At 42.7% G+C, this 12,918-nt stretch overlaps 1 protein-coding gene across 4 annotated transcripts in view; it reads right to left on the bottom strand.

Moving 5' to 3' along the window:
• Positions 1–12,918, bottom strand: part of TLL2 (tolloid like 2) — a 253,701-nt gene that overhangs the window by 157,056 nt on the left and 83,727 nt on the right. For 2 of the 4 annotated variants that reach the window (XM_068124572.2, XM_068124573.2), the window contains 3 exons: positions 6,540–6,611; positions 4,565–4,708; positions 3,640–3,757 (listed from right to left, as the gene is read on the bottom strand). In XM_068124572.2, coding sequence (XP_067980673.2) covers positions 3,640–3,757; positions 4,565–4,708; positions 6,540–6,611 — 334 coding nt within the window. The remainder of the gene's footprint in view (positions 1–3,639; positions 3,758–4,564; positions 4,709–6,539; positions 6,612–12,918) is intronic. The other 2 variants (XM_068124574.2, XM_078783341.1) reach the window with 1 other exon arrangement.

Genomic DNA, 12,918 nt, shown 5'->3' with positions numbered 1-12,918 from the left:
CTGCATCAGCAGCACAGCCATGCCCTCATCCAATGATGCTCTAATCAGCAGAGGGCACTGCATCAGCAGCACAGCCATGCCCTCATCCAATGATGCTCTAATCGGCAGAGGGCACTGCATCAGCAGCACAGCCATGCCCTCATCCAATGATGCTCTAATCAGCAGAGGGCACTGCATCAGCAGCACAGCCATGCCCTCATCCAATGATGCTCTAATCAGCAGAGGGCACTGCATCAGCAGCACAGCCATGCCCTCATCCAATGATGCTCTAATCAGCAGAGGGCACTGCATCAGCAGCACAGCCATGCCCTCATCCAATGATGCTCTAATCAGCAGAGGGCACTGCATCAGCAGCACAGCCATGCCCTCATCCAATGATGCTACCCCGCAGCCTTGTGCTGCGTACGAACGTAGAAGCATATACATATAGTAAGGGCATTTTATGAGATATTTCACAAATCTGTTAACTAAATTGTTACCAAAAAATTTCTTCACCAATATGTTTGTAAAGGTGTGTAATAACATGTGTTAAAATGTTGAAGTTCAACTCCCGTGGGAAACCCAGAAAAAAAGCTGTTGAATTCGGGTACCGAAAAATTATTTTCGAGAAATTTTTTTTTTTTTAATCGGCCCTTAAGTAACTTATGAGGGGTCAAATAAGGGGTTTTCATGATTCTGAGTTGATTGTTAACATTTATCCAAGATATTAACATTGATCCAAGATAAGACTTCAGCAGGTGAAAACCACCCAACCTTGGAATGACGGGTAGATTTGCCTGCTTTATTATATTCACAGCCTTCAGCCAAATCGGAAGATCAAAGGTCACTATAGCGACCCCAGCGCGCCGTATGCACTCTTTCAGAATGGTGAAGATGGTGTTGAGGTCATTAGGGTCTCCTTCAATAACTGGGAGGAACTCGATCTGTGTGCTCTGCTTTGCATCATTAGCATGGATTCTCTTCATCCAGCCATTCCAGTTGGAGTGTGGGAACTCAGGATCGTTGGCTTTGATCACCCACCCCGCTGCCCAGAGTGTGTCACCTGGAGTGAGGAGTGGCTGATCATGAGCCAGGGAGGAGGAAAGCTCAGCGAGGGGGAGAAACATGATCGCGTTCGTTCCTATCTGTTTCCTGTTCGTAAATGGAATAATCTTTACTTCAGTTCCTCTCAGGATCTTAGCTTTGTCGAGTGCCTTCAACTTCACCCGGGGGAAAGCTGCTGTTGTCTGGATCTGGCAAAGGTGGTGCCGGAGAGGTGACTTCGATCCAACCCATTGAGTGAAAGGGAGTGTTTCCGTGAATAGAGACAATGTTTAAATCTATATTGTCTCCAACAAACTGAGTGACTGCATTGTTTGTTTCCCCAACCTCCATAAAGACCACCTGATCATTACTTGACAATTCACTTTCACTGGCTGGCACTTTGGCTGTCATCACTGATAGATCCTCAAGCGCAGCATCAACCGCAACCTCATCATTGATCTGTTCATCGGTTTCCTCCACAATGGTGTCAAGAGTGCCAGAAGTATCTGGAACATCATCTCCACTCCTACTATTAAGGAAGCAGTATTTGTAGTTTTGTGTCTCCGTGTAAGACTCAGTGTATCCCAGCCGGTGGAACTTGTTGAGCATCCATTTTGACCCAAATCTATGATCAAGTTGTATGGCAAGCCCCATTTGGTGTGGCAATACTCCAGACCGAGGTCGACAGGCCTTAATAAAATTCTGCCCCCAAACGGCAACTCTTTCGTCTGTCTTGACAATCGGTCTCAAGAACATCTGAAGGCTTGCAGGAACAAGTGTCAGCTGACTATCGATGTCAGTCATACTGTGTGTGGTGGGGTATGACTTTGGACCTAAATCGATCAAGGCAATATCATTGGATATGAACTTGAGTGCCGTCTTTATGATCTGAGTCTTCTCATCTCCATGGTCAAGATTAGCATGATGCGCTCGCAGAATATTGTCGGTGCCATCTTTCAGACAGAGTACATCTGCCCTTCTTTCCTGTGTTGTGAAATACAAGGTGTCTTCGTATTTCTCTAGAAGTTTTATCTTTAGCCAATGCTTTGAATAAGAAAGGCTCTTCTCTGGTGACTGATCAAACTCCTGCAGCTTTTCATTGACTTGGTCCATGTTCATTACCCCATGCTCTAATTCTGAGTCTAACCATTCGCAGAATTCAATAAAAACTGCCTCTCGCTCCTCATCAATACTCCTCTGTCCTCTCTTCCTTTTTCCTTCCTCATCAGTCTTGGACAAACTGTCACCTCTCGCAAACATAAGTTTGCATCGCAAATGGTACAGTGTTTCTTCTGCTACCAAGTCGTTGATCCCTTCCAGGCGTCCAGTGACTTCAGTGCCCCAGTCATCCCCGCGACTCCGTGCTGTCTTCAGCAAGCTTGCCTTCAGTGTATCTGCAGTCAAATTATCTGGCACTCTGTATTTCTTTCTAGCTTGTGCTGGATTATTTTTGTAGAGCTGGGCTGGTTGGTTGCAAAGAATGCATACATCCTTATACAGGAGGTCAACTGACTGTGATCTTCTAGAACTGCAGCCAGTTGATGAACTGAACTCACAAGTAGTGCGTCTTCTCTTCAACTTTGATGACTCTTTCTCTGCCTTTGATGCTTGAGCTGACTTCTTGGTGGTTGCAACAAAGTTGTTGTACAGATCATTTTTACACTTCTGGTGGTACCTCAGTTTTCCTTCCTTTTGAGCCTCCTTCATACGTTCCACAACAGTAACATTTTCGACAGTTTCTGCTTGTTTCAATAAAGTTGAGTATCCCTTTGGAGTTGCCTGTATGAGCCTTTCAGCTGGTGTATCCGAGCGTGCACAGATGAAGCAATTGAGCACAGGTGGAGTAACGTCTTCATCCATATTGCTAGACTCCATGTCCTGCAAAGTAGAAAATGAGATATATTTAGAAATTATTTTTCCACAAAGGAGTGTCTGTGGTGAAATATAAATGTTAACAATCAACTCAGAATCATGAAAAACCCTTATTTGACCCCTCATAAGTTACTTAAGGGCCGATTTTAAAAAATAAAAATTCTCGAAAATAATTTTTCGGTACCCGAATTCAACAGCTTTTTTTCTGGGTTTCCCACGGGAGTTGACCTTCAACATTTTAACACATGTTATTACACACCTTTACAAACATATTGGTGAAGAAATTTTTTGGTAACAATTTAGTTAACAGATTTTCATATGTTTCCCTTACTAATATATAAAGCCGTAACCGAGGGAACAAACTAACGGTGTAGTCTTTTTAAGTAGTGGATGGTAAAGAGCTCTTCTCATTGATCATCTGTATTTCCAAACAAATTAAGCAAAAATAAATTTGCAGATGCAGTGAGATTTACAAATCATGAAGGTGCATTCGATGCATTGCCCTCGGCTCAGTTATGCAATGCTTTGACAAGAGGCACAAGGCCGGATTGTAGCGACACTTCGATGTGACAGGTTGACTACATCATTTCCTTTGTCAGATTTATTGGAAGCAAAACAATTAATTATCATGTTAGCTCATTGTTTACACGCTTAATGCAACCTATAAATCCATTAGAACAGACTATTTACACCATCAATGAAACACGACACTTGTAGTCATCATTTTTGGCTTTGTTGCCATACCCGCAAGGACGGAAGGTGAACAGAATGTAGCTCTCCTGATCCGTGCGCTCGATGAAAGTCACACACGTGTGCTTCTCCCAATGGCGCATCGCTTGCCTGAACATGGCTTTCTGGCTTCCTGCGCCATACAAAGGGATCATCACCCCAATAACATCGTTAAATTTGTCCTAAACAATTGCAATGACAAAAAAGCGAAAAGTAATGTGATCAAAACATTCCTACACCGATTTATCTGCAAGGTCATTTGCCATAGTCCTCCACTGAAAATCTGGAATATTTTGGAGGTCTCATCCATGGGTACACATGACTGCTTTTTCTGGATAAATGTATTTAAAACAAGGTGATATTAAAGTTTTGATAAAAAAATGATAAATTGTAACATAAAAAAACAAGGAGATAAATAAAAAAAACAAGCATACCATTTTTTTTTGGAAAATCCAGAAAAATGTTTGAAATGCATCTTTGCCTGATATGACACAATATATCAAATAAAGCTTCAAACTGTCGAGAGTCCAATCAATATATCTGAAACACACTGACATTGCTATAAATAACGAGTAATTCCACGACAGTGTCAAAATATGGTGTCCACAAACAATATGTTGTAAAATAGATGTACTTGATGCAGAGGTATGAGATCTGAAGTGTCTACCCTGGGGTTGATACCAGGCCCAACCATAAACTGTTGGATTGGTGCCTTTAGGGCAGGGTTTTGTGCCAGGTAGTGTGTCACAGACACACACACGCACAATCACAAACACAAACACAAACAAACACACCATCTGTCAGCATTAGGTGTTTGACGTGAAAAATCCAATGGTAACAACAAATTCTAAAATTACTGCCACCTTCAATCAAACTTCAGGTCTGGCCAACCATCCCCCCCCCCCCCCCCCAACTCCACCCCAGCCCTTATTTCACTCACCTGTGAAATTATTTCCCACAACATAAGGGATGACGCCGTTTGGCCAGATGCGCTCACCACGGGCCGTGGCTGCTCTTGCGCTCCGTATATGCGTTTTCCCCTCCATTTTCAGAGACCATTCCCTGACATCCCTCTCTTTGCTTTCTGAAAACACAAAAAGGCTTCTTGTCATGCATGGCATTTGTGTTACAATTTTACCATTTAAACGTTTCTGCTGCCATGTACTCCCAATCTTACTTTTGTACTCTCGTGCCAAAAGCAACAAGATCATTACATACGATTAGTTCTCAGTATACGATGTAACACTTTGCACACAACAGAATATGTCAAGATAAACACGACAGTGCTGAGAGAAGTGTTAATGCAGCAACAATGGATTTTATCAAGGAAAAGTTGATAAGAGTATGTCTACTGCTGTAGGAAACGAGAGACAGCTGACGTTACAAGCATTAATTCTTCATCAAGGCAAAATCTGGAAATTGGCATGTGTGGGGAGGTTTTCTCAGGGAAAGTCAAAGGTCGAAGGAACCTGATCAAAGCTTAGGGTTGAAAATCAATGGTCAAAGACCAGAAGGAGTTACACCAATGATCCTGGGATTATAATAACAGAAGAAACTGGAACAGCACTCGAGAGAGTCACCTGGCCACCAGCAGAGCATACCTCCACCACGCCACCAGCAGAGCATACCTCCACCAGGCCACCAGCAGAGCATACCTCCACAAGGCCACCAGCAGAGCATACCTCCACCAGGCCACCAGCAGAGCATACCTCCACAAGGCCACCAGCAGAGCATACCTCCACAAGGCCACCAGCAGAGCATACCTCCACCAGGCCATCAGAAAGCATACCTCCACCAGATCACCAGCAGAGCTTAGCTCCACCAGGCCACCAGCAGAGCAGACCTCCACCAGGCCACCAGCAGAGCATACCTCCACCAGGCTCAACAGTTTACGTTTTGGATCCCACTGATAGGCCGGATCTGGATCTGGACCTTAACAAGAATCGAATCGGCTTGTTCTTGTCACCTGCTCAACTCATCCACCTAGTTTTGTCACATAATCCATCCATAACTGTTTGAAATATCGTATTTGGCCCCATCTCTCAATGGTGTCCATGTCTTTTCAATTAGTGTCTATGATTTACCTTTCTATGATATTTTATATTTTTACCTCCCCCAACCCCCTCCCCCCCCCCCTTCCCACGCCTCCTCCCCCAAGCCCTCTCCCTCCCACAGATCTCCCGATGTCCCTGCTCTCTTTCTTGTTCTCCTGCTCCCTTTATCATATGTTTTATGTTTTATGTGTCAGTTTGTCTTTTTGTCTTTTTGTGATCAATGTTAGCGCTTACATGAACCTCAATCTTGTATACAAAAAAACCCCAAAATCTCTCAATGGTGAAGAATCACTTCAAAAACTTTGGACTGAAGTTATCTGGACCAACCATGACCGCAACAATATAAAGGAGAAAACTATTTGGTAATGACAAAAAAAACCTTTTCAAGATAAGGGAATTAAGTGAATGAATAACGTTCATCGAGTCATCCTTAAGAACTGCGTCTCAATATCAATGACAGCACCGAGCTCTGGAACAACATTATTATGTTGCCAAGTATACTTCCCCTGGCAAAATATTACTTTGTTTGATGATAGCATGTGATCGACATATGACAAATAGCACACATGGCATTTTCTTTGAACCTCCACTTTCTCATGTTATCAAAACAACAATAAGGTTCTTAGAATTCAATAAACAGGTCAATTAGCGATTATTGGAACATGCATCTCAATTCCGATACATGTTGGTTTAAAAATTCGAATATCTGAATTTTTAGAGGTTGTTAAATCATTTGTATCTCGGAAACCACAACTCTTTTGTAAAAGGTGGTGTATCAAATTGTTGCAGTACACTCATCTTCGAGTCAAGGTTTAACATGCGTATAATGACAAAAGTTAGGATAAAATGAATGGACTTTACCCCAACTGAACTTCCTCCTGTGCTGCCATGTCGAATTTCTCCTGAAAGGTTTATTTCCCTCCCTCGTCCCACCTGATGTACACGTACACAAACGCCACACCAATCACAAACACCTTCATGACTTGCAAATTGCCTTTGCAAAATAAGGGCAGAAAAAAACTTCATTTTTCCTCCGATTGTGTGCTAAGTTTGAACAATTATTTTAATAAATTGATATATGTGGGAAAATTACCTGCCCAGACCGGGAAATCGAACCCAGGTCCTCTGGAAAACCGTACCAGTGCTCTGCCATCTGAGCTATCTGGGCGACCCTGACCAAGCATGCAATTGTCCCCACACATAGAATTGCCACTCTTTCCGTCAATGATTCCGGGGCACTCGCTGCCAACCATAGGAGCACCAACGGTCTGAACACGAGAGGGTCTTCCTCCAATGAGAAGACAAATCAATGTCCTCTATTACAACCACCAATGGGGGTGGAGTAACACAGTTAAATAAATGAAAATGATAACTAATTAATTGACATATGTGGGAAATTGACATATTTTCGATTCCTGGTCTGGGCGTCTAATTTCCCCACATATGTCAATTAATTAGTTATAATCCTGTTCATTTATTTAATTATGAGAATGTACCTATTTATCATTGATCAATTGTGAGCAAAACTAATGTTTGTTGCGATTTCAGTACTGCAAACCTGAATACGAAAACTAATTAAAACAAACTACATGTTCAAGAAAACATTTTACACATTGCTTAAATGTCTTGATTTTGGGAACTGAGTGGCGTGCTGACGAGGAGGGGAGTGTCGTTGAAGCTGAAGGGAAAGGTGTATGCTGCATGTGTGAGAAGTGTTATGATTTATGGGAGCGAGACATGGGTAATGAACGTAGAGCAGCAACGAAGGTTGGAAAGGGTGGAAATGCGAATGGTTCGGTGGATGTGCAGAGTATCGTTGAGAGAGAGGAAGACAAATGATGAATTGCGAAAGATGATGGGAATAGAGCGTGTGATGGATGCTGTAAAGAGGAACAAGTTGAGATGGTTTGGTCATGTGTTGAGGAAGGATGAAAGTGACTGGTTGAGAAGAGTGATGGAAATGAATGTAGAAGGACGTAGAGGACGGGGAAGACCGAGAAAGACTTGGCTAAAGATGGTGGAAGAAGAAATGCGGGCAAGGGGGTTAACAATGAGAGATGCAGAAAATAGGGCAAAATGGAGAAGATTGTTATGGGGACCGCAAGGCTAACCCCCGCTCTAGTAGGGAAAATGGCCTTAAAATGCATGTTGTTGTTGTTGTTGTTGTTGTTGTTGCTTAAATGCCTTGATTAACGCAGCTTCGTTATACCCTCTTTCTCCTCTTTCTTTCCCCTGGTGTGTTTTTTTTTTAACAAACAAAAAAAAAGTTCAAAATCTGTCAAACAGTTCAAAAGTCCTATGTGAGAATAGACAACACGCATTGGTCTCTTTTTTTTCTCGAAGCTGTGTGCTCAGCCAATGAGAACAGGGTGTGCTGATGGTAGATGAACACAGTTTAAGTTAATAAATAACAACACTAGAAATTTGGTAAACTGGTGATCTTCAGGCATAACAAAATTCCTGGCGTGATGGTTGACGTTAATCAGGCCCCTAAACGTGACAATATTGCAATGGTTGCCGGCAGTAGCGGACTGGGTCATAAAACCGGCCCGGGCATCCTTCACCTAGGTCGGCCCATTATTCATTTATATGTTGCTTATCTGAGGAAATAGACGAAATGTTTGAAAAAAAAAAATCCACTAAAAATTAAATTTATTTTCAGTAACACAAGCACATGTCATGTCTAAGAGAGTAGGTGCCTGCGCAGTTCGCTGCTTTTGGCAGGCACACCATCAATGATATCCTCAGTGTCAAGTTTGGCCAGGTTCCCTTTTTCCACAGACATCAACATGAACGCCTCAAGAAGTTCTTGTGTCATTGTACTTCACAGACGGCTTTTGATTCTCTTCAAAGCAGAGAAAGACCGTTCACATGCCACTTGTGACACAGGCAGCGTTAGCAGCAGCTTGTTGGCAAGCCCAATGCTCTTGTAGACATCAGTGAAGAGGTTCAACTTGAGGAGCACCTTGTAGCAGCAGAGAGGACAGGCTTTACATGACTTACATGTACTTGGCAGAGTCTTCCTGTCCTGTTCAGACTCACTGTCCTCCTGCACTGTATAAGCATCTGCTACTGATTGTTTCAGTGTTGACCATTGTTCTCCAAGGCTTCGCAGTTCTTTTCGTAGCTGTTCCACAGTGACACCATCATCAAATCTCAGCAAATGTTTGTGCAGCTCTTCCATAGCTCCCGAAGGCACTTGATCAAAGTTCCTTGGGTGAAGAAGTGAGAGATCAGCATACAATGTTGATGTTGCTGATCTGTCAAACCACTGCACAATGCTGCTCACAATAGTGTCCACTATTCGGTTGTACACTTCAATGCGATACTTCTTTACTGGGTCAGAAGCTGATGTAGCCGCATCTATGGACAGTTCGCCATCAATACGTTTGTGCTGTCTTTGCCGTTTTATAGGAAGGGACTCTTCCATAACAAGATTTACATCCATTTCATCCAGCTGGTCATTAGCCCATTGAACAAAATTTGCAGCTGCATCATGACAAGCTTGGAAGTCATCCCGTAGCATCTGCATATTCTCTAGCAATTCATCCACCATCCGGTGCACAGTCAGCAGATCCAATTGCACAGTTTGTAGATACTTGGAGAGCGCTGTAGTGCGGGAGAATACTTGCAGATATACTTGTGCAGTCAGAATTGTTTCAAACTGCAGGAGACTGGCAATGTATCCCTTCATCTTGGCCTTAACAGCTGCTTGCATCTGGTCAGCAACAAGTATGGCATTACGAGTGGTGATAACTTCCATGAAAAGCGCTCCAGTTGGATTGTTGAATGAACCAAAAACATTCTTCAAGGCGGCATCCTTTGACCACCATCTAGTTTCTCCGATAGTTCCCATTCGTTTCACAGTAGTGGAGTGTCGACTCCAGATGTTCATTCGTTGATAAGATTCCCGAAAGAATACTGCAATGTCATTCAGTAGTGAGAACAGTGATGCACTAGTCACCACAACACTTGCAGCTTCGGTCACAACGAGATTTAACACATGTGCGTGGCACCAAACATGGATCTGCATTGGAGCTTCCTTTCATAGCAGAGTACTGAAGCCTTTGTAGCGCCCCTGCATGTTTGCTGCACCATCAGTTGAGTTTCCAACACAGGTCTTGAGGTCAAGATTCAGTCCTAACAAGACTTCAGAAACAAGTTGCACAAAAGCTTCGCCAGTAGATTCCTCACATTTCACCACACTCACTAATCTTTCTTGGATAGTGCCAGTGCTGTCAACATATCTAAGAACAACAGAGCACTGGTCTTGTGTGAGATGTCTTGAGTGGTATCAATTTCCACAGCAAACATGTCTGTTACTTCTTCAGAAATCCACTGACGTATCTTATCCCAGATAACTGTGATAACAGAATTCACTGTAGTTTTAGACAGCAAAGTTACCAAGGAGCCTCGACCTCGTGAACTCTTTGCCTTCTCATGTTGCTTCTTGCTGTTCTGGACAACGTGAGAGAGATGATCGGCTGTGCAGGAATCATACTTCCGAAGTAGTTTTACAACTTCCAGAAATGTACCATGGTCGATCTCCTCATTGTCAAGTGTGTATGCTGCTTCTTCATTACTTCCTCTGTAGCTCAGTCCCCTCTTACCAATGAGTTTGACCACATCCACAACTCTTTCCATCACTTGCCGTCTCTTTCTAATTTCATCATGATGGCTACGTGCGAGCAGGTGAGAAACGCTGGACTGTTGTCGATCTACCAGGTATGCTGTAGAGCATCTCAAATGAAAAGAAGAGCGTTCATGTTCTTCAACACGTGTATGTACATGTCGCCAGTCAGTCATTCCCTTGATGAACGTGGACCAGTCTGAGGTGCTGGAAAACGCCAAGCACACTGAACAGTGAAGAGAATGATTGTCCTTGTTGTATGACAAACACCATCTGTTTGTACCATCTTTTCGCATGAAACACCTCTTGACCACTCGGTTGTCAGTTTTTTGATTAGGGTGGTAATTCCAAAACAGCAAACAATCTTCATCTCTACATGGTTTCATAAAGTAGTTAATCGAGGGGTATCCCTCCTCTGCAAGTGTAGCAGGTGCAGCAGGTACATCTCTCTCAGCTGACCGCACCTGTTTGTGTTAACCAATTTGCACCAATTCTGCCGATTCAGCTGCCAATTGGTCATCTACTGATTCAGCTGCCAATTGATCATCTACCAATTCAGCTGCTGATGGTCCAGCTACCGATTCAGTATCCTTATCCCCATATTCACTGACTTCACCAGGCCCAGTATTAGTACTCTTGAACAGATCCAAAAGGTTTCTGCACTTTGAAGCACTATCTGACAGTTTCTTTTTCTTTCAATCACGTTCCTTCTCAGCACCTCCTTTTCTCCTCTTCTGGTTTGCTTTATCCATTGTTGGTTACAGATGCAGATGCTGAAAAAAAAAAAAAATTTTTTTAGCACGCAAGTCAGTTCGCGACATTGTTATCAATACTAGATCAGTAGTCAGTAGACCTATCTAAACTTACTTGGCCTATCGGCTCAAAATCCTTTTTACTGTTGATTTGGTAGTTTTTACAATGAAGGAAACACGTATCGGGAGTACATACGACATAGCGATTGTGAATGTAACAGCTCTGAGGCGTCTTTCGCTTCGCATCGCAGTGACAGTGAGCACCAACATGGCGGCTGTAAGACTAAAATCTGGCTTAAAACCCCCTCACCTCACCACCCAAAGCCTTCAACCAGACATATTAACACGCTCCTCCCCCTTCATTCCTGTTCTTCAAAGCAAAGCGGTAAAAATTGTTGTGTCGCCATTATATATGACGAGCAACGGTACCCGCCCTCAGGGCGGGGCTTCAATTTGGATGCGCGATTTATAAAAACATCCGTTAAATATCACACACAAATCATCAAAATCTAAACAGTATTTTTAGAATTTCAATTTAAAAAAACCACATCACTGTTCATATCGGTAAATATTATTCCATCGTGTTTCAAATCGTGATTAGTGATATCAACTGTACGCTTTTCTTTAGGAAAAGAATTGAATGATTTTGTACGCAGGTACAAACCTCTTCTTCAGCTCAGAACTTCAGGATACACGACATTGCTGATAAAAGTTCCTTTTGTCTCTTTGAAGTTCTTGGCAAACATTTTTATATTGTCACTGCTGCCAACGCGACGCCATGGCATTATTCATAACATTCATTCATTCATCTAATGACCATTAAACATTATTCTTACGCTCATTAAACGTTCATTAAACGATTACGAAAATAAAAACGAAAAACATTACGAAATTACGTTCACACCATCACATCAAACACTACCGTGAACACAAAAGTCACAAACATCGTCACAAACGTTACGTTACGTAATTCAAACCGTGAACACATCGAATATTGGAGAGCCCATTGCCGTTTCCCGTGACAAATTTTTTTTCAGCAGTTTTTTTATCCAGCCCAGCGGCCCATTTTTTACCCAGCGGTCCCAGCCCACCGGGCATTGCCCAAATGCCCTATGGCCAGTCCGCCCATGGTTGCCGGATTCGAACCAGTGTCCTGATCCAAATCCTGAATCCAGACCAAGGTAGACTGCCGGATGGTCACAGGGTTAAATCTACCACCTGCCCGATCCCCAATATTCCCTCCACCGGGAAAGCCGAAACGATCTTTGCTTCGGTTTTCAATGTACAGAAAACTCCAATGAGAATCCATCTCTGCAAAAGGTTCCCCGTTTATTCAAAATTATTCCTCTGAACTTTTGCTACAATGACCCACCGCTGTCTTACTTTGGCACCCCAGCACCAGGTGAATGCATCGGTAACTACAGTACTGTCGCTTATTATACTTTTTGATGTCATTATCATTAAAAATATTGTTTTATTTATAAATCGATTCAAAACATTTATCATGTGCACACAATCATTATTTGTTCTATTATCAAAATCCCAACGAATCCACATATATTGCTTATAGGTGAGCATTGGTGCTGTCTGGCCCGAATCTCCATTGGAGCCATGTTATAATCCATATTATTAAAGGAACCATGTCTGTCTGTCTGTCTGTCTGTTACCTCTGCCACCTAAGGTGGATCGAGGTTATGTTTTCACCCCTGTCTGTTTGTTTGTTTGTTTGTGAACAAAATATCTCAAAAAGTTGTGGACAGATTCGGACGAAATTTGGCAAAGATGTAGCGTATGTGACAAGGACAAAATTATTAGATTTTGGTGAAGATCCAAATTCGGATCCGGCTACTGGAATTTT

The sequence above is a fragment of the Myxine glutinosa genome, chromosome 8 (assembly GCF_964187855.1).
Source record: "Myxine glutinosa chromosome 8, kmMyxGlut1.1, whole genome shotgun sequence".
NCBI lineage: Eukaryota > Metazoa > Chordata > Myxini > Myxiniformes > Myxinidae > Myxine > Myxine glutinosa.
Note: the sequence above shows the minus strand (reverse complement) of the source record. Positions and strands in the feature narration are given on the sequence as shown.